Raw genomic sequence first — 22,483 nt, forward strand, 5'->3', positions numbered from 1 at the left:
ATTTAATTCTGTTCAATTTAATGGAAAAACAATAAGCAAACTCTTACAACCAAAAATGCTGTAGACGAACCGGAAATACTTCACATGTTTAGAGTCAAAAGAAAGTGCCCAAATTGGGTTCATGTGTTTGCAAGGACAGAAGCCGTTACACAAACACCGGCTTTGGATGTCAGGCGACTTTAATGAACAATTTGAAGTGGTTGAGTAGTCACGATCGTTAGTTATTTTGGCGGAAGACCATTTTTCGCAATAAAAAACGTCTATCGAACAAACGAACGAAATACCATGCACCGAATTGGAGATATTAATATTGTACCGAATTTAGGGAAGTTTCGCTTATTTGAAACCTTCTTCTAACGTTCGAATCGCTGAATTGTCCAATAAATAACTACAATATTCTGTATTGCAAAATGGTCTTTATTAGACCAGTTTGGGAGTAGTACAACTATACTTCACAATTATACTGCACTTCGCAACTAATAGCGTGTTTAAATAAAACTGATCAGTTATTACTCAGCTTGTGCTGCTTTTATACTCTCTGTTGCCTCGTCCGAATATTTCTCCAAAGGTCTAGAACTTTTTGTTTCTCTTGCTTGGTTACCAGCTATATACCTACGTGTGTATGTGTGAGTTACTACTTCGGCTGATGGATACATCTGCGTGTGTAAGAGATCTCTTCGTTGCCTTGTACATAAGTGTTGCTAGCTCTAATGTGTACATCATGTATATAAGAGTTGCTGCTTCATGTTTTTATTGTTGCGTGATTATTTACTACCGGTGATGTCAACATTCGCCAGAATATTATGATAGTCACAACATTGTAAGAAATATTATTGACAAAGAAAAAAAATAAGGATAATACAAATTGACAGGCTAAAATATGGGCAGTTGTGCAAAGTGTTGGGAAAAATCTTACGGAAAACGCTTTAAAATTATCGAGAAATATTTCAGAAATATCGCTTAACTTTGTTAGAAAAAATATCCAGCCCAATTCTAAACGAAAATTCCGTGCGAGTTTTTTCCCTTCTCCCATTCCTCGTATTCTAAATAAAAATTCCTTGTGAGTTTTTTCACTTCTCCCTTTCCTCCTATTCTGAACAATGTTCGAAAAAGCGGAAACCGGTTATTGAGAAAAGTAGGTATTATGAATGTGAGGGAGAGGGAGATTTCTCTGTCATTTCATAGGAGTTTTTCCACTAGTTAAATTAAAGGGAATGCATCAAAATAGTTAAAGTACATTAGTTCTTTTAATAAAGAACACTTATTTGTACAAATTTGTGCTAAAATATATTTTTACATTCTACCACAATATTCTCACTGTTAATACAACAACAACAACCACAATATTCTTTATTTTAAGTCGAAAAGTATATAATAAGCAACGCAAGATCTCTTCGTATATTTGACGCAGCCATCCAGAAATTGCGCAAAGATTTTTTAAGAAGGCTTAAATAGGTTTTGGCATATGGCGAAAGGCGAACTCAACTCGACTTGGCCGCCAGAAAATTGCTTTGCAGAATGAAAGCAGGCAACTCCGGCGGATTTGTGTTATCCCGCCGCCTTCTTCTTCTTATGCTTCTTTGTTGATGTTGCTGTGGCAACAATTCATTACTCATTTCAGTGAATACCACATGAAATGCAATAATGTGCATTGTTTGTACCTTATTTCTTAATTTCAAACAAATTCGCAACAATAATTAAACTTTTAAATTTTTTAAACAAAATAAGAAATGCGCAACGAAATTTCAATTGACAAAACAGCTGACTTGGAAAATTCGAAATTCCCATTCCCCAATTATTCTTCTCCCTAGGAGAAAAGAATTGGAGGAATTTTTCCGCGGGAATAAAAAAATCCGCGAGAACAAAATTCCGCGTGAATATTTAGAATTGGTCTGGATCACTTATAAACACTTCTTTTGGAATTTACTTTAAGCAACGAAAGCAAATTTGAGGCATCAGGGAAGAAAAAAACCAAGAAAAATATGGAGAAAAATACAAAAGACACTTTTCGAGACGGAATGTTATATCCCACAGTGAAAAGTATGGCAGTTAGGTGATGGTGTGGGGTTGCTTGGCCTTAGGCGATGTTGGAAATTTGATTACATAGAAAGTTCCATGAATAAATTAGACTACGAACTTTAAGAAAAATTAGTGCCAAAAAATTAAGTTTTGGTACAATGAACCCGAACAAAATCCGTAAGTTGTCAAAGAAGGGATGCTCGATTACGCCCCAAACAGTTGGATCACCCTCAGGAGTCACTGCAACTCAACTCATCGATCATCTATGGGAGAACCTAGACAAAAAAGTCTGAAAAAGGAGCATTAGTAGTACGGTATAATCAAAGGCGCTTTTTTTTGTGTAATGGCGGAAAATTGTACCAGAGGTGTCAGCAATGCTTGTTAGTTCCATGCCACATCGTTAACAATTCATAGTAAAAACAAATGGAAACCACAAAAAGTACTGGAAATTGACAACCTGTTGTTTTGTACACTTTCTTTTGACACTGAAAATATGAAGTATTTCCGTTATTGCATCCTTATACTTTATGTCGTGAGAGCTTTGTTTTTGTGATTATTTAATTTAAACAGGCGCTCTACATTTATAATTTTAAATCCCAAAATTCTTTTACAAGAGCTATAGTTAAAGTTTCTTAGTCAAAATTCAGAGCTTTAGTCAAAAGTGAGAGCTTTGTTTTTGTGATTATTTAAAATTTAAACACGCGCTCTACATTTATTATTTTAAATCCCAAAATTCTTTTACAAGAGCTATAGTTAAAGTTTCTTACACAATTTACCTTCTATTTTTTGGTCCATTTATATAAAGGTAGTCCTTAAAATTTTTTTATCATCTTTTTATTTTCAATTTTTTAGTACTGCCTACAAAAAGACAATTGCAACTTTGATTAGTAATTTAAGTAATTCCTAAATGAAAATTCTTATCTTTATTCATTTGTTCAAAATAGCAAGATTTAAGAGAATTAGTGGAAATTTCGCTGACAACACTGTCGAAAACAACAGAATTCCACCTCACATCATAACAAGAGGATTACACCTCGTTTGTCAGCTACTGAATTTGAACAGCTGAAAATCGTGGTGAAATTCGCATACGCATGAAAGTCTAAAAGAATCGTGGTGAAAGTCGCGTACGCCTAAAAGTATGCAAGGACGTGCATTAAGTTGGGCCTTCAACGAGGTGGAATTCTACAACGCCTGCAACACTCAGGAGGCTAGCCATCTTCTAAATAGTTCGACTTGTGCGTTACGTAGCTCACATTTTTTGATCAAGCATTGCACTTGCACCGAGTTTTAAATTATATTTCAGGTTTCAAGTCTAGATATCCAGGAAGTTAGTTAAAAATCGATTGCAAGATTCCCAAACTGGTTTCCTCAATATCTCGATTCATGCGCCACCTAGCGGAATTTTTTGATAAAATATTGCATTGTCACCGGGTTCTGACTTACGGCCCAAGTTTCATGTCTCTAGCTCATCGGGAAGTTACTCGAAAATCGATCGTAAGATTCCCCCGTTTTTAAAGGATTTGCAGTTATCCTGACTAGCGCGCCACCCAGTGGAACTTTGTTTTCTATAAGTTGTATTGTCACCAGGCCTCTAACTAAGTGCCAAGTTTCAAGTCTCTAGGTAACCGGGAAGTTGGTTAAAAATGGATTGAAAGATTTCCAAATTAAAATTTGTTTTCCTACTATCTCGATCCGCGTACCACCTAGAGAATTTTTTTTTATCAAATGTTGCATTGTCGCCGGGTTATGACCCACGGCCCAAGTTTCAAGTCTCTAGCTCACCGGCAAGTTACTCAAAAATCGATCGCAAGATTCCCCTCGTTTTTCAGGGATTTGTAGTTCTATCTCAATTAGCACGCCACCTAGAGGAACTTTGTTTTCTATAAATTGTATTGTCACCGTGTCTCGAACTATATGCTAAGTTACAAGTCTCTAGGTAACCGGAAAGTTAGTTAAAAATGGATTGAAAGATTCCCAAATTAAAATTAATTTTCTTAGTATCTCGATCCATCCGCCACCTATCGGAATTTTTTATAAAATATTACATTGTCACCGGGTTCTGACCCACGGTCCAAGTTTCAAGTCTCTAGCTCACCGGCAAGTTACTCAAAAATCGATTGCAAGATTCCCCTCGTTTTTCAATGATATATAGTTATCTCACTTAGCGCGCCACCTAGCGGAATTTTCTTTTCTGTAAATTGTATTGTCACCGGGTCTCGAACTATGTGCTAAGGTACAAGTCTCTAGGTAACCGGAAAGTTAGTTAAAAATGGATTGAAATATTCCGAAATTAAAATTAATTTTCCTAATATCTCTATCCATGCGCCACCTAGCGGAATTTTTTTGATAAAAATATTGCATTATCACCGGGTTCTGACCCACGGCCCAAGTTTCAAGTCTCTAGCTCACCGGCAAGTTACTTAAAAATCGATCGCAAGATTCCCCTCGTTTTTCAGGGATTACTACCTAGCGGCGATTTTTTCATAGGTCGCTTTCTATAGTTGTATGTATTATGTGTTCCCAAAATGAGCCAAATCGGACCACAAATACGATTTTTGTGAATATATAGATCCTTGCACTACCTAGCAGCGATTTTTTCCTTAGGTCGCTTTCTATACTTGTATGTATTATGTGTTTCAAAAATGAGCCAAATCGGACCACAAATACGATTTTTGTGAATATCTCGATCCTTGCGCCACCTAGCGGCGATTTTTTCTTAGTATTGCATTGTCATCGGGGTCTGAACTATATTCCAAGTTTAAAGCTTGTACCTTATCGGGATGTTACTTAAATTTCGATTACAAAATTCGTGCCAGCCAACCAACAAGCCTGTCAACTCAAGTTAAATAAAACCGTTTAAAAATGATAATATAGTAGTTAAAAGTTTATTTTAGGCTAATTTCTCATAATTTAAACCTGATATCTCTACTAATATTCAAAAACACAATAGATATTAATACAGATTCTGAAATATACGTAAAATACCTTTAAGTAAGCCCAATATGATATTTTTTCTATAATTCTATCAGAAGCTATGAAGATTTTTTGGCCAAACCCTACATACATATGGCAAAATATCTATTTCGCAAAAGTCGGTGACTCGAAATCGGACTTAGAGCTATGGTGTCTTCAGCAATTTTTCTTAGAATCAGCTGTAGATTACGTTTTTGCTATACTCCTGATGGAAAAAAAATTGACCCGCTCTAATGTACACATATTTATGATGATAAACGCTTCCCAAGGCAGTCGGTTCTATGTACCGGTGCGACTCGGGATTTTTCCCGACCAAGGACTGTCAGGCAAGGGATGGTTGCATCGGACAGGTTGTTCTGGGCTTGATCCCAAAACCCGACGTCCACGTAAATTTTATAAATCTTTTGTGGCTCCTTGCTGTTCACGCCCAAGAGCGTCCCGTAGTCTACGTCTAAGCGCCCCTACTACCTTCCAGCAGCCCCGCTGCTCAGCAAGCCACAATAAGTACCCGCTGCTGCTCGCGCCCCACGGCGCCAACAACTCAAACAGCTGCTACCACTCATAACTACAATCTTCGTTGTAGAGTCGGAAGCAATCCTGAGCAGCAGCCCCTGCCCCCGTCTTCTCCCCCCCCCCCCCCTCTTTTCCGGCAGCAATCGTGTAGGTCAGGGAAACAGACTCTTAGTCCCTACCTCCGTTTGCACAGAATATATATGTTTGCGACATCCGCCCAATGCAGCTCCTGCCTTGGGTGGTGCCACTTCCCTAGATGTTCTGGTCTCCGCGACGGCAACCCCCCGACGGGTTTCATCGCGCCATGTTGCCAGGTCGCAAACCCAAATCATCCGGGTACCCCAATGCTTGCCCAAGGACGCCCAGTCCTTGGGCCACAACAGCAATTGCGTCCTGGCCTTCCCCAACCCAGGCGTAATCACCCGTCACTTACCCCCAGAGTGGCGACGTCTCCCCTTATGCACTTCAGAATTCTGCAGTTAAACTGTAATGGACTAACTGGGAAGAATTCGGAGATAGTCGATTTCATGAAGCGGCACAACATCCGCATTGCTGCGATTCAAGAGACTAAACTCACAGCAAGATCTGCATTGCTCTGGGTATAACGTCCACAGGAAAGACCGCGAAAGCGGAAATGGAGGCGGTCTCGCGTTTATCATACACCACTCTGTGCAATATTGTATATTTGATCCTGGCATCGACCGCAGGGACAATGTCTTAGAACGTCAAGGCCTATCTGTCCGGTCAGGCGATGCAAACCTAGAAATCATCAACATCTACATCCCTCCTGCCACCTGTTGCCCCAGTGGATACCGCCCTAATATCAGGGCCTTACTCACTGGCAACAATCGCATTATCTTAGGCGATTTCAATGCCCATCATGATCTATGGCATTCAAACTTGCGGGCGGACAGTAGGGGTGAGATGTTGGCGGATCAAATGGAAGAAACGACGTTCTGCACAATAAACGGAGACGCCCCCACACGTATGGTAGGAAGCTGTCACAGCTCGCCAGATATCTCAATCGTGAGCGCAGAACTCGTAAACTGCGTCAACTGGCAGCCGATGGTAACATTGGCATCCGACCACCTGCCCATACTTATTTCGCTTGAGCGTAACGCCGACTTCATCGTCACTGAAAACGCACTTTCATAAACTTCAAAAAAGGAAAGTGGGAAGAATATAAATCCTTTACAGACAGCTGCCTAGCTGCCCTCCCTATCCCGACTGATGCCCGCCAAGGGGAGTGTGCCTTCCGTAAGGTCATTAAATCCGCCTCGGCACATTTCATTCCCACCGGGAGAATTCCTGAAATCCGGCCCCACTTCCCGGCGGAGGCCGCAAACTTAGCGAGAGAACGTGCCCTTATAAGACAGCTTGACCCAGGCGACCCCCAAATAAGGGATATAAACCAATGCATCAGATTGCTTGTAGATGAACACAAGCGAGCGAAATGGGAGGAGCACCTAAGAGGTTGTAACCTCTCTACCGGTGTGGGTAAACTTTGGTCCACCGTAAAGTCCCTATCGAATCCGACTAAGCACAAAGGCAAAGTTTCCATCGCCTTTGGCGACAAAGTGCTGTCGGACGCGAAAAAATGCGCGAGCGCTTTTTGCCGACAATATATAATGCATCCTACGGTCGACAAAGATAGACGGAGAGCCAATAGACGCGCACATAAACACAAATTCAGCGCGTTACCAATCACCATCACCGCTAAAGAGGTTGAGGACGCCATTGGTCGTGCTAAACCATCCAAAGCAGTGGGCCCAGACGGCATAGCCATGCCGATGCTTAAAAACCTAGGGAAAGAGGGGTTCAAATATTTAGCACATGTCTTCAATCTGTCTCTTTCCACCTTTGTCATACCTGAGAAATGGAAAATGGCCAAGGTGGTCCCGCTACTAAAGCCTGGGAAACCAGCTAACATAGGTGAGTCGTATCGTCCGATATCTCTCCTATCGCCAGTGGCAAAGACGCTTGAAGCCATTCTGCTCCCTTATTTCCAAGCAAATTTGCAGCTAGCCCCTCATCAGCATGGCTTCAGAAAACTCCATAGCACTACCACCGCGCTGAATGCCATTAGCACCCAGATAAATTGCGGTTTAAATCAACACCCCCACCATAGAACAGTACTCGTAGCGCTAGACCTATCAAAAGCTTTTGATACGGTCAACCATGGCTCGTTACTGCAGGACCTGGAAGGGTCTACCCTTCCCCCATGTCTTAAAAGGTGGTCCGCAAATTATCTGGGTGGTCGGCAGGCATCGGTGCAATTTAGAAACGAAACATCAAAACCAAGGAGAATTAAACAGGGGGTGCCACAGGGTGGTGTCCTATCCCCACTTTTGTTTAATTTCTACATATCTAAGCTACCTTCACCACCGGAAGGAGTCACAATCGTTTCCTACGCCGATGACTGCACAATAATGGCCACAGGCCCAGGCCCAAAGATCGATGCGCTATGCAATAAAATAAACGGCTACCTCCCTGATCTCTCCAGTTTTTTCGCCTCGCGAAACCTGGCATTATCACCGACTAAATCTTCCGCGACCTTATTTACAACATGGACGCCCCAAATGTTGACCATTTTGAACATCCACGTCGATGGCACTACGCTACCGACTGTCCGACACCCCAAAATCTTGGGTGTGACGATTGATCAGGATCTACATTTTGGTGAGCACGCAGCCGCAATTGTTCCGAGAATTCAGAGCCGTAACAAAATCCTCAAATCCCTCGCTGGCAGTACTTGGGGAAAAGATAAAGAAACGCTCATGACTACATACAAAGCAATTAGCCAGCCGATTACGTGCTACGCGTCACCCATATGGTCGCCAAGCCTAAAAATCACCCACTGGAAGAAACTACAGGCCTGCCAAAATACTGCTCTCAGAATCGCCACGGGCTGTCTTCTTATGTCCCCAGAACACCATCAGGGAGAGAAATGAGATGCTGACCAAACAGTTCCTGTTAAATACCCAGAAACCTGGGCATCCCAACAGACATCTGATTGATGAACCAGCACCGCCTAGGGGCTTAAGGAGTCATCTCCGTAAGCATTTTGAGGAAATACGGCACCTGATAACCCAGCCGTATGAAGTGAAAAAACACAAGCAGGTCCTTGGTGAACTCCATAAACAGGCGTCGGACCTTTATGCCGGGAATTGCCCGGTGAATCCAGTACTTAACGAAAATTATCCAAAACTTGCGGAAGAGGAACGCATACTCCCCAGGGAAACGCGTGTCATTCTTGCTCAACTTCGTTCTGGATACTGTAACAGGTTAAACTCTTACCTATCCAGAATCAACCCTGACATACAAAATGTATGCCCCGCTTGCAATGTGTCCCCACATGACACCAACCATCTCTTCAATTGTAATGTGGAACCAACGCCTCTAACACCCCTTTCCTTATGGTCCACCCCTGTTGAAACGGCAAGTTTCCTTGGACTCCCGTTAGAGGATATTGATGACAATTTGTGATCCGTCGCGGCTACTAGGTGGGGCGAGCATTGCTACAACAACAACAACAACAACATGATAGTGGTGGGGGTTAAATGGGATTAAGGACTCATCTCCGTAAGCATTATGAGGAAATACGCCACCTGAGAACTCAGCCGTATGAAGCAAAAAAACACAAGCAGGTCCTCAGTGAACTCCACAAACAAGTGTCGGACCTTTATGCCAGGAATTGCCCGGTGAATCTACACTCAAAAAAAGTTATCATCAAGGCGATGCCATCTAGGCATCAATATTCAATTTTTGCTCATCTTTTTTTCGTCATCAATGATCTTATGTCATTGAAATTTTCGAAATATTAGTTTGATACTTGTATTTGTCAAGTTAATAGACTACATACAAATGTAATGCGTTTTATAATCAATCTAGTATTAAATGTTATCATAATGAAACTAGGAAATTTATACAGGTATCATTTTTATACTTTTTAAGGGCGAAACAAATATTTTCCATGGGCAAATCAATAGTCAAGATACAAAATTGATACATTTAGTTATAAAAAAAAATAAATAAATGTAAGGCGCGATAACCTCCGAAGAGATCTAAGGCCGAGCTTCTCTTCCAATTTGCGTCGTGCTCCTCTTGATTTTTCCCTACAAATTGGCCGGACGGGACCTACATGTTTTTATGCCGACTCCGAACGGCATCTGCAAGGCAGATGAGTTTTCACTGAGAGCTTTTCATGGCAGAAATACAATCGGAGCGCTTGCCAGACACTGCCGAGGGGTGACCCCGCTTAGAAAAATTTTCTTCTAATTGAAAAATCTTATTTCTAAAATTTTGATGTTGCTTTGCCCGGGAGTTGAACCCAGGGAATACGGTGTGATAGGCGGAGCACGCTACCATCACACCACGGTGGCCACATTTAGTTATACTTTTTATAATATTTATCGTTGCATTGATACCACGAAAATGATACCGTTTATAGTTTCATTTTTGCACATCGTGTATTAAATTAATAGTGATACTTTTTTTTTTTAATGGAGTACTCAAAGAACAGTACCCAAAACTTGCGGAAGAGGAACGCATACTCCCCAGGGAAACGCGAGTCACTCTAGCTCAACTTCGTTCTGGATACTGTAACAGGTTAAACTCTTACCTATCCAGAATACACCCCGACATACAAAATGTATGCCCCGCTTGCAATGTGTCCCCACATGACACCAACCATCTCTTTAATTGTAATGTGGAACCAATGCCTCTAACACCCCTCTCATTATGGTCCACCCCTGTTGAAACAGCAAGTTTCCTTGGACTCCCGTTAGAGGATATTGATGACAATTAGTGATCGGTCGCACCTATTGGATGGGACGAAGCACTGCTACAACAACAACAACAACATGATAATGGTATTAGTAGGTTTTTTTGCAAGTGATTATTAGAATAATAACGTAAAGTATTAGAATAATAAGATGTTCGAATAGTAAGGTAAAGTATCCGACCAGTATTATTCGAATACAGGAGTAAAAAGTTCTTATGCATATTATTAGAATTTCGAATACCTGTTGAATAAAAGCGTTTATTATTCGAAAAGCGTTTTTATTCTAACAGTCCCACTCGTAGCAAAATCCGATTAAATTGTTCCACTTTTTTTTATTGTTATTGTAATGGCAATAAAGACATTTCGAAGGCTTTAGAGAGTTTCGATGTGGGCAGTCTTTGCTGAAACCTCGCATTGCAAACTTGCGATTAGAGATAAGATTCGAATTTCGGTGCTGGTATCGATTTCAATGTTGAAATACTTAAGCAATGTATTCTGTTATGCCAGGTTTTTCAGTGCGGGTTTAAACTATGTTAAAGTTGACTACAGTTTAATCCTTCCACTTTGTTCGATAACATAAAATATTGTTGCTCATCGCAGCTTAAGCGGCCGCAGTGGCAGCGTTAAACTTTAACCGGAGTGTAAACTCGCACTGAAAAATCCGGCCTTAGTCATAGGTCACACAAAAGGTTGCATGAAATTTTATGGTTACATCGACAATATATTACTATGAATAATGTTTTCCGTTCTGATTTTAGAATAAATGAAGCTTTATTCGATCACGAGGAAAGTGCGAAGCAACCAAATATCATTGCCGAAATTAAAACGGAAGATGATGATCCACTTTTTGGATACAACACTTGTAAAGGGACACAAACCGATGAACCGTAAGTATAAGGCTGGCGCTTAAAATTTATTTTATTGTAGTTTTTCTTTGCGTTATTATTATTATTTTTTTGTTTGTTTGTTTTGTAACGTTATTCTTGTTGGTGGCTCTTTTGGCATTGATTTTGTTGCGAATAATGTAGCAAAAAAAAAATTTGAAAAGTCTTTTTCAGCGGGATCCCCCTCGGCAGTCATTTGGCAAACATTCCCAATGTATTTCTGCCAGGGGCCGAAACTGTTATTTCTTTTATAATATAATTCCTTGCAAAACTATTAATTTTGGGTTTTTAATATATTTGCATCAAGAAAAAAATTATTTTCGGATTTTTATTACCTGAGTCCGATAGAACTAGTTAAACTCGGACTTTTAAATTTAAAAGTCTGGAAATAAAATTTAACTTTTAGTTCCGAACTTGTATTTTAAAAGTCGGAGTTTAACTAGTTCTATCGGACTCAAAAAATAAAAATACAGATTTTAATTTTATATGTAGACTTTTATGGAAAAAGTTCGCAAAATAAAAAGTAGGGCTGGAACTATCCGCATATTCGAATATCCGGATATCCATACGGATATCCGTTGACACGGATAAAATCCGGACGGCATGGATATCCTGTTAATATTCGTTTGCGAAACTATCCGGATTTATGAATAATAACCATATTTTTGGATATCCAGTGAAAGCAAGAAATTGATGTACCATATATGTTTATTTAACATTAATAACAATAAATTCGTGGGGCATTTAAATCAATTAACAGTGAATACTAAAAGGGCTCGTATTGAGAAATATGTAATATGATGTTAAACTATTTTCTTAATAATAATTTAATAATCTACAAACATATTTTGCGAATAATTTTTCGATGTTTGCGAAAAAAAATAACTATTATTTTCCGTCCTTGATTTCTGCCAATTTGTAGGGAAAATTTAAAAGGAGCACGACGTAAATTGAAAGAGAAGCTCGGCCTAAAATATCTGTGATGGTTATTGCATCTTTCATTTATTTATTTATAATTTAGCAAAAATTCCGGACGAATTAGAAAATAATTATTATAGCCACTTTATAAGTTTAAAATTTATATTGTTCAATTTCTACAATCTTTTGATTTTACAGCTCTGAAGATCGCATCAATTGTGGTTTTATAAATGTATCAAAAACTGGAGCAGACAAATATTTTAATCTCCGTTGCTTTTATTGTGATACAGAATTTCCGATAACGTTTTGGTCCGAGTTTTCAGATCACATCATATACGATCACAAGGATTTGGAAAACAAATATAATAAAAGTGTTGAGCACACGTCTATTACAAGTGAACATAACACAAATAATGATATTGATGAAATGGATGCTAGTGAAAGCATGACAGAAGAAGAACTGCCGCCAATTGACTTCATAAATTTAAATCATAATAAATCAAATGATAGCAATTGCGCTTCTTTGATGGGAGACGTTGATGTTTCAACATTAAAAGAGAGTATAGCGAAATATGCTAATGTCATCTTTAAAGCTGAGCGTTATGTGCCGTTTGAACCTAAGCAACCACAGCAGGAAGATGTGTATGGAACTAACTATGAGCTGAATATTGAACATAATTACAGCCAAATTCATGCAAATGTAAGTTAATTCATTTAAAAGTACTATAAAATACGTCCAGCAAAGATTATTCAAATAGTCGACAACAAGCAATTATTCGAATAATCGAATATGCATTATCGGTAATCGAATATGCATCGATGATTTATCGATTTTAATCATATTCGATTGATCGAGTATCACAAGCCTTATGGATTACATATATAAACTACATTTGTATACCCAGTTGTACTTGTATACAGGGTATTATAACTTTGATTGGTTAACGGTTGGTTGTACAGGTATAAAGGAATCGAGATAGATATAGACTTCCATATATCAAAAACAATCAGTATCGAAAAAAATTTGATTGAGCCATGTCCGTCCGTCCGTCTGTCCGGTAACACGATAACTTGAGTAAATATTGAGTTATCTTCACCAAATTTGGTACACGGGCTTATCTGGACCCAGAATAGATTGGCACTGAAAATGGGATCGGATGATAACCACGCCCACTTTTATATACATATATAACATTTTGGAAAACACAAAAACTGATTATTTAGTAAATAATACACCTAAAATGTTGAAATTTGACATGTGTACTGATATTGAGACTCGATAAAAATTTGAAAAAATTTTGTAAAATGGGCGTGGCATCGCCCACTTGTGGTAAAATCAATTTTACAAATATTATTAATCAAAAATCGTCAAACCTATCGTAACAAAATTCGACAGAGAGGTTGCCTTTACTATAAGGAATGCTTTGAAGAAAAATTTACGAAATCGGTTAAGGACCACGCCCACTTTTATACAAAAGACTAGAAGACCCTGCAGACGTTGTTCTGCCCTAAATTTGGCCTATCTGCATACATTTTAATAAGCATTTTCCGTCTGAATCTGCCCTCCCCCTCTTCACTTTTTCCTAATCCTTTTATTCACTCCTCCCTCCGTCTTTTTCGCTTCATCTATCTCCATCTTCGTCTCATTCTATCTCGTTCTCCTTCTCTCTTTTCTCTTCTCTCAATTTCTTCTCATTCTTCTGCATCCCTTATTGCCTGTCCCAGAGGGTGGTATGTATTTTATTCCAGTCCCAGGCCCCCTCCGAGTCTCAGTCCCAGTCCTAGTCCGTCTCTCGATAATATATTACTCTGTACTAAAGCACTCATCAACAGCTTTCATTTGATATCCATATTGCATAAACACTGTCTGGGCATTCACTGGCCCACGTTTTGGCCTATATCTCGAGACCCTAGTCACCCAGGGGTATGAAAATTACCCTCTACTAAAGCAATCATCTACAGCTTTCATTTGTTATCCATATTCCTTAAACACATTCTAGGGGTACTCGGGTCCACGTTTCGGTCTATATCTCGAGACCCTAGTCACCCAGGGGTATCCTCTACTAAAGCACTCATCAACAGCTTTCATTTTTTATCCATATTCTATAAACACATTCTAGGGGTACTCTGGTCCACGTTTCTGCATATATCTCGAGACCCTGTATGTCGATCGCAACCAAACCTATGTAGTAACCACCGCGTGAGGTTTACGCAACTTGTGTGAAAGTTTGAACAAAATCGACCGACGCATCTCTTCAAACACCGACGATCAACTAACACACATTTTAGCCTTTCTTTTTATATATATAGATTTTTATTTTTCACACTTCACTATAATATTAAATCGAAATGCAGATTTTCATTGCTTTTGAAATTCGGCTTAAAAATTTCACATGGAACAACTAAAGACTCTCCTGAATTAAAAAAAATTGTCATAGTACCTCCAAATCGCGGGCCCCCTTAGAAACCCCGGGTACGGCGGTAATCCCCCTACCCCCACCTTCTCGGCGGGCCTGGTGATGTGCTATACTTGATATCATTCGCTATAATATTTTTTATTGATAAGCACGTTGTTTAATTAAACACCAACCATCTACACGGAAGTATATCCGCACCACCTGAAAATATGACTGCCGGTGCGTATACGTAACATTTTATTATAAAATGAAGTATAAACAAATAAAAAAAATTTGCAATAAAATAATATTACGACTATAAACTGAGATATAACCTATCCTATATTTCAAGTTAGATCGAACTACACACGGGGTGCAAAACAAATTCAAAATCGGTTCAGTAGTTTAGGAGTCCATCGGGAACAAACATAGTGACACGTGATTTTTATATATTAAGATTTTTAAAAGGGTCGTGGATGAATAAAATAAGCTATATCTTTGCAAAAAAAAGAGCTTTATATCAATGGTATTTCATTTCCCAAGTGGATTTATAACAATAAATAGGAAAAGCTTCAAATTAAAAAAATGGGCGTGGCACCGCCCCTTTTATGACTGAGCAATTTTCTATGTTTCGGGAGCCACAACTCGAAGAAAAATTAACGGATCGTAATAAAATTGTGTACACAAATGTTCCCTATAGCAGGAAATACTTCTAGAAAAAATTGACGAGATCGGTTAAGGACCACGCCCACATTTATATAAAAGATTTTTAAAAGGGTCGTAGACGAAAATAATAAGCTATATCTTTGCAAAAAAAAGCTTTGTATCAATAGGATTTTACTTTCTAAATTGAATTACAACATTAAATTGGAAAACACTAAAATTTTTGAAAATGGGTGTAGCACCACCCCTTTTTTGTCTAAGCAATTTTCAGTGTTTCGAAGAAAAATTTACATATCGTAACAACAGGGTACACATATTTTCCTTATATCAGGACATATTTCTAGTAATAATGGATAAGATTGGTTAAGGACCACGCCCACATTTATATAAATGACTTTAAAAAAGGTCGTAGGCAAAAATAATAAGTTAAATCTTAGAGAAAAATAGTTCTGTACCAATCGTATTTTGTGCCATTATAACAAGAAATAGGAAAAAAATCAAATCTTGAAAAATGGGCGTGGCACTGCCCCTTTCTTACAATGCATTTCCCAGCGTTTCTGGAGCCATAACTCGACGAAAAATTTGGTGTTTAACAGGAAATATTTTCAGTAAAAATGGGACTAAATCGGTTAAATCGCCTTCTTTTATATAAAAGATTTTGTAAAAGTGCGTAGATGCAGGTAATAAGCTATTTCTAGTAAAAGTTAGAAAAATTCGTTAATAGCCCGCTCTTTTTTTTGTAATAACGCTTTTTAGTACAATGGCACCCGCTCAAGGTCATTGGTGTTAGCCTCTGTGTCCATTTCCGTTCTTTACACGAAAATTAGTTCAGAATAGAACCACATGTATGTATATGTATTATTGCGCAATCGTATAATACTATTAACCACACAAAACAAACAACAACAGCATTTCAAGTGTACAGCTGGGTATGTAATGTTCGGTTTCACCCGAACTTAGACTTCCTTACTTATTCAGTTTATATTCAGAAAGTTACAATTCATATTTACAAAATTACAATTTTTATTCAGAAAATCCATCTCATATTCATAATGGTTGAATTTTAATTCAGAAAGTTACGATCATTGTGAATTCATACAAGTGGCGAATGTTTGATAAAAACGTTCACAATAGTAAACAGCCTCGATCACCTGTTTAATCGCTGTTCGATTACTTAAATCATTTGCTCAATAGTCTTTCTCAAACATTTTTGCAGTATTTACATATTTTCAAATGTTTGCTTAACTGGCTGCTCACATTTAATCTAACTGGATTTTAGAAATGAATAATAATATGCAGTCTGATTTTCTGTAGACACATTTAAAAGAAAAGCTGATTTGAAACACAAATGGGCAATTCATGGCACTTCAATTTAACAACGGCGAACAAAAAACAAACCTTGCTTGCATTCTCTGGGTATTCGCGACAGCCGTTCTTCCTTTCAGCTATTATTTGACAGGTAGGTATGGCAATGGAGGAAAAGATTTTTCACTTGTATGGATTCACAATGGTTACGATTCATATTCAGAAAATTACAATTGATATTCAGAAAATTGCAGCTAATATTCAGAACTTCCATTTCATATTCCGAAAACTACAACTCATATTCAGAAAGTTGCAATTTAAATTGAGAAGTTCTATTTGTTTATATTCAGACAGTTATTGATATTCAGAAAGTTATAATTCATATTCAGAAAAATGGTAAAGTATGTTTTTATGTCATACATTCAATGGACTGTTGAGTACTTAGATATAGGCAGTTTTTTAAAAATCTTGAAGGACATGGCGGACTACCGTAGCTAAAAGTGTGATTTATAGTAAGTCTTCCAATTTCGTGTTTTTTTGCAGGGAGAGTGAAAGTAGTAGGGTGAGGGATAAAGAGATGGATAGGTATAATGGACTTTATTTTATACCATATTGCTTTTATTGCACACTTGCTGCATAGTCCATTGAAATACTCGTTAACAGCAAATTGCTTGTATTATTTTAATTTTTTACAATGAATGTGAACCATATAAAAAGTACAGAACCATCGGTGTGGTAGGCGGCGCTTTCTACCACTCCACCGTGCCGACCAAGGCGGTATACATATATGCACCATATGCGCTGTACGCCTCACAGCGAAATTACATATCTGAACTTGAATTGTAATTTTCTGAATATGAAATGAAAATTCTAAATATTAATTGTAACTTTCTGAACATGAATTGGAACTTACTAAACACGGTGTGCCTGAAGCAAGTTTAATTGAAGGGTCAAAGCACAACCGATTCGTGGATTCTTATTTTATGGACCAAATTAAGTCAGAATCCAAAATTTAAGCTTTTTCTACCCAGCCGTTTTTGAGAAAATTCGATTTAAATTTTGAAAATAGCAAAAAATCAGCATTAACTTTTTGATCTTTTTTGATTTGTGGTCATATTTGGAACACATAATATATATAAGAATAGAAATCGACCTATGCAAAAAAGCGCCGATAGGTGGCGCATGGATCGAGATATTCACTAAAATCATATTTGTGGTCCGATTTGGGTCATATTTGGAACACATAATACATACAAGAATAGAAATCGACTTATGAAAAAAAATCGCCACTAGGTGGCGCAAGGATCGATATATTCACAAAAATCGCCACCTAGCGGAAATTTTTTTCGCAGGCCGTTTTCTATTCATGTATGTATAATGTGTTCCAAATCGGACCACAAATACGATTTTTGTGAATATCTCGATCCATGCGCCACCTAGCGGCAATTTTTTTGAATAGGTCGATTTCTATCCTTGTATGTATTATGTGTTCCAAAAATGAGCCAAATCGGACCACAAATCAAAAAAGTTAGTACTGATTTTTTGCAATTTTCAAAATTTAAATCGAATTTTCTCAAAAACGGCTCGGTAGAAAAAGCTTAAATTTTGGATTCTGACTTAATTTGGTCCATAAAATAAGAATCCACGAGAAAATCGGTTGTGCTTTGACCCTTCAATTAAACTTGCTTCAGGCGCACCGTGTAAATGTTAAATGGAAATTCTGAACATTACAATTAATTCTGTATATCGTTAGCTTAATGTGAAAATGTGCTAAGTCATTTTTTGTGAAAAATTTTATTTTAGTGCAGTTTTAAAACTGAATTTAAAATACATCGATCACAAAAAAAATATTTTCATTTTTACGTGCTGTGGCCTAGAAATCAAACGGAGAATAACTCTTGCCAACAAGTGCTTCTTTAAGCAATTGAAAAGTAAAGTCCCGTCTCGACGAACAAAATTCTCGCTCTACAAGTCACTCATCATAACTGTCCTGATGTATGGCTCAGAATCATGGAAGATGTCGACGGCGAGTATCGAAGGAGGTATAATGATGAGCTATATGAAGTTTTCGCAGATATGACGATAGTGCAGCGAATAAAAACAGAAAGCTTCGCTAGCTAGGTCATGTTATGCGGATGAACGGATACGCTCCAACAGTTAGTAAACAGAGGAAAGAGAAGACCTTCACTGAGTTTGGAGAAACAGTTGGAGGAATCTTTGACCTCGCTTGGTACTCGTAATTGGCGACTGTTATCGCAAAACAGAGTTAGCTGACCTCACTGACTGAACGTACTTCATTTTTATATAAAACTTCAAGAAGAGCAGTATGTTGAATTTAGGCAGGATTTACAGATCGCGTCCGGACACATTTGTTGCTTGCATTTTCCCATTCTATTCTGGTTCCATACGAAAAATGTGAACAAACATGTCTTAAGACACGAACAATCATTCCGTCCAATCGTCACTTGTAAACAATCAGCTTTTCATACGTACATATGCATTGAAAACTACAACGAAAAGATATTAGGTAGTAATACTATTTAGTTTTCAACTCGACCCAAATAAACCTTTAAGATAAAAATTTAGTAGGAGGTAAGAGCGGAGCAAAATACTCCGATTGGAATAAAGTCTGAACACTGCGTCAGCAATAAAACATGTTGTCAAAAGCGTGACGTCACGCCGAGAAATTTATTTCCCAGCCAACTATTATTTTTTTGCTCTCTCATTTTTTAATACGGGATCTGTTTATTGGTTCATGATATGGAATGAACAAATTAGATAAATCAGAGCAATTCGTGCTAAAGTTTATTACATTATAGGCAAGCATGAGTGAGATAAAAGTTCTTCTGTCATACAAAGTCTGAAGACCAAGCAATTTGTGACTGCTGGTATATGATGGGAGCCGTCTGGCCAGTGAAGCATACGTAAAGCAATTTTTGTAAAAATGTTATGAACTTTCTCAATTTTATAGGAGTTAGATTCATAGAAAGGATTCCATATTATTGAGCAATATTCAAGACCACTTCTGACCATAGATATATAAAGTGCTTTCAACGTCATAGGGTCCTTAAAGTCACTGGTGTTACGTCTACTGAACAAACATTGCAACAAATTTTGAAACAATGAAGTCAATGTGACTAGAAAAAGAGATTTTGGGGTCAAAAATTACACCCAAGTCTTTACTCTCTTGACAACGATTAAGAGATTTAGCATTTAGTTTGTAGATCAAGTATGTGGCAGTTGTCTTTATGGAATAAGACACAACACAGCATTTGTTTGAATTTAAGAATAAATTATTGTCTGCGCACCATCCGGCAAAAGAGTTCAGATCAGAACCGTTAGAAATAGTTTGACAAATAAATAGTATTTTTTGTGAAATATATAATTTTATACTATGTTCAAACAGAAAAATAAATTGAGGCAATTTCCATTTAAATTGAGTGGTGTTCATACAACTCAATTTAGCTTACACAATAGTAATTTGGTAGCTGGTTGTCTCATCTCTACACCAACAACATACCTTTTTCACACTGTCAAAATGTGCGTGTTGGTATTAGGCGAATGAAATGAAATGAAAACATAAAACTTTAAAAATGTTTGTGTGTTGTAAGAAAATGCGTTCAAAGTTTTGATTTCGTTTTCAGTTTGCCATCTTCTTTTGATCTTAAATCTAATCAATAAACACACTTTACAAGGTTGCATTTGCAATTTGAAACAATTTATTACGAATTTTTTTTTTTAAATTGGCTATTTATTATTACAATTTATTATATGATAAATTGCGTAATAATTTGCCCATAGTATTAGTGTTATATTTCAATTATTAAAGGGGAGGAGTGATGGTGAAACATATTGAGTAAAAAGTGCTAAGTCAGGAGAAAAAATTTGTTTTGAGTGCGGAAATTGTGCTAAGTCATAAAATAGCTGCTGGGTTAGCATACATGATTTTTATTTATCTTTTTCAAAGCTTCTACACTCAAAAGTATTGCAACTAAGGTATCCTCATTCACAGTTTTGAAAAAAAGGTTATTTCAAAAATTATGCATTTTTTTCGTCTCCTGTAAAATTTGTAAAAAGTGACTTAGCACATTTTCACATTAAGCTAACGATATGTGAGGTCTTTATTGACCGGCAGTTCATCCTACGTAGGTGGGATGGTATAAGAACTCTTCATAATCGACTATTCGAATAATCGATTAGCTGATTAGCAAAAGTTGGTTAGTAAAATAATTGATTATCACTAATCGACTATATGTTTGCATTCGATTAATGACAGGTTCGACTATTAGAATAAAATTTTTGTTTGTTTGTAATTTTATGAGTTTTACCATTCGTAAAGACGTTTTGGAGTTATTGTTATCCATCTGCAGCTCACATATTTAGCATTCTGCTTTTTTAGCATCTTCTAAAGTGGAAAAGTAATTCCAGATGCAGCTACGTTTCCACAAATTAAGTTTTGTAGCAAACAATACATTTCATTGCAAAAAATTTATTTTATGAAATTGTTACAATGACCGCTAGTCAATTGCATGCTATGTTGAAATCGAATAACAGCTAATCGATTTTTAATCAAATCAGAAGTTGCTACTCGATTAATAGACAAGTTCAATAGTCGATTTTAAACCAAATGCCAAGATGGTATGTTATTATTTAAATATACTAAAAGTTAAAGTTTAAAACTTGTTGTTTACATTATTTATTTAATTTTTTCCACAGCAAACTATAACTGAAGATATTATAAACAATGCTGATGAACCAGTTGATGAGGTAAGTGGAAAGTTAAATTCAAATTACTTTTTTTTGCCATACAACACAGTATATTTTGTGTATATTCAGTGTAAATTGAAGAAAATATAAGGTTATCAACAAAAATTTCTTTAGTTGATGTCTCGAAAATTTTGGGGGTGTTGCTTATGTGGAGGATTACACCCTCAGATACTAGCAAAGTTGAGGTTGTTCATCACTTAAATACTGTAACGAATTCTAAGGATTTCTGATTTTTCTGCACCTTCTGTTATCGTTCGAATCGCTGAACTGTCGAATAAACAGCTCAAATATTCAGTATAGTAAAATGTTTTTTTTATTTACAACACTACTATGGTAGTAGTATTTCACAATTAATTTACTCGCAAACTTTGCTTATGGCGTGTTAAAATCAAACTTATTCACTATTCCTCATCTTGCACTGCTTTTATACTCTCAGTTACTTCGTTCGCCTATTTCTCCTAAGGTCTGCACTTTTCACGAACAGCCCTCTCGCATAATTGTATCTAATAGTTGGTTATTTAGCTTTATACATGTATTTGTGAATTTCAAAACCCTGTGGTTCAGTTAGTAGTCTTCTGATGGTCTTCTCTAATTAACTCGAACTTATTTGCAAACATTTCTAAATCTGCAGGAAATTGGCATTTTAAGCCGTGTCACTTACGTTTATACACAAATTTGGGTTTTTGGCTCCTTTAAATTTGCGGTCCAAACTCTATAAGTGGCTTTATTTATGGAAAACATAACCCAGATAACCCTAATGTCCTATATGTAGAACACCAATTTCATCTCGACTCACGCACGCGCCCGATGGCCAGGAAATAACGGGAATGTATTTTTGCATGCAGCAGAATTTGCGCAACAGCGTTAGTAAGTTTTTACAGCCCCTCAGTGAGAGAAGTGCCCATTGTCTTATTCAGAAAATTACTAATTTTGAAAAATGCAAAATTATAACATACGAGTTCAAAATTGAGTTAAAATTTATATGATATAATTTAACAAATATATTTTTTTTATTAAAAAATTATAGAGAAATAAATGAGTTTTCAAATGTGTAAAATTATAATTAAATACATTGAAAATTAATTAGTAGTAAAAATGAGCAAATTTTAGTGTCCTACATATAGGACATTAGGAAGATAGGTGTCTACAAGAACAATTTTTTTGCAGGGGTCTCTCGCTTCATGAGGTTCTTGTTTTGCTGGAAGGTGGTGAAGAAAACACTGGCGACATCAATGAAGTGGTTTTGTTTCCTCCAGTTAATG

General features: G+C 37.2%; 1 protein-coding gene across 6 annotated transcripts in view; it reads left to right on the forward strand.

The window, feature by feature from the left end:
• Nucleotides 1-22,483, forward strand: part of LOC137243685 (zinc finger protein 846-like) — a 95,970-nt gene that overhangs the window by 51,987 nt on the left and 21,500 nt on the right. For 5 of the 6 annotated variants that reach the window (XM_067771644.1, XM_067771649.1, XM_067771646.1 and 2 more), the window contains exons 3-5: nt 11,047-11,175; nt 12,289-12,790; nt 21,171-21,221. In XM_067771644.1, coding sequence (XP_067627745.1) covers nt 11,047-11,175; nt 12,289-12,790; nt 21,171-21,221 — 682 coding nt within the window. The remainder of the gene's footprint in view (nt 1-11,046; nt 11,176-12,288; nt 12,791-21,170; nt 21,222-22,483) is intronic. The other variant, XM_067771647.1, reaches the window with a different exon arrangement.

This window comes from Eurosta solidaginis, chromosome 3, assembly GCF_040869045.1.
Source record: "Eurosta solidaginis isolate ZX-2024a chromosome 3, ASM4086904v1, whole genome shotgun sequence".
Classification (NCBI taxonomy): Eukaryota; Metazoa; Arthropoda; class Insecta; order Diptera; family Tephritidae; genus Eurosta; species Eurosta solidaginis.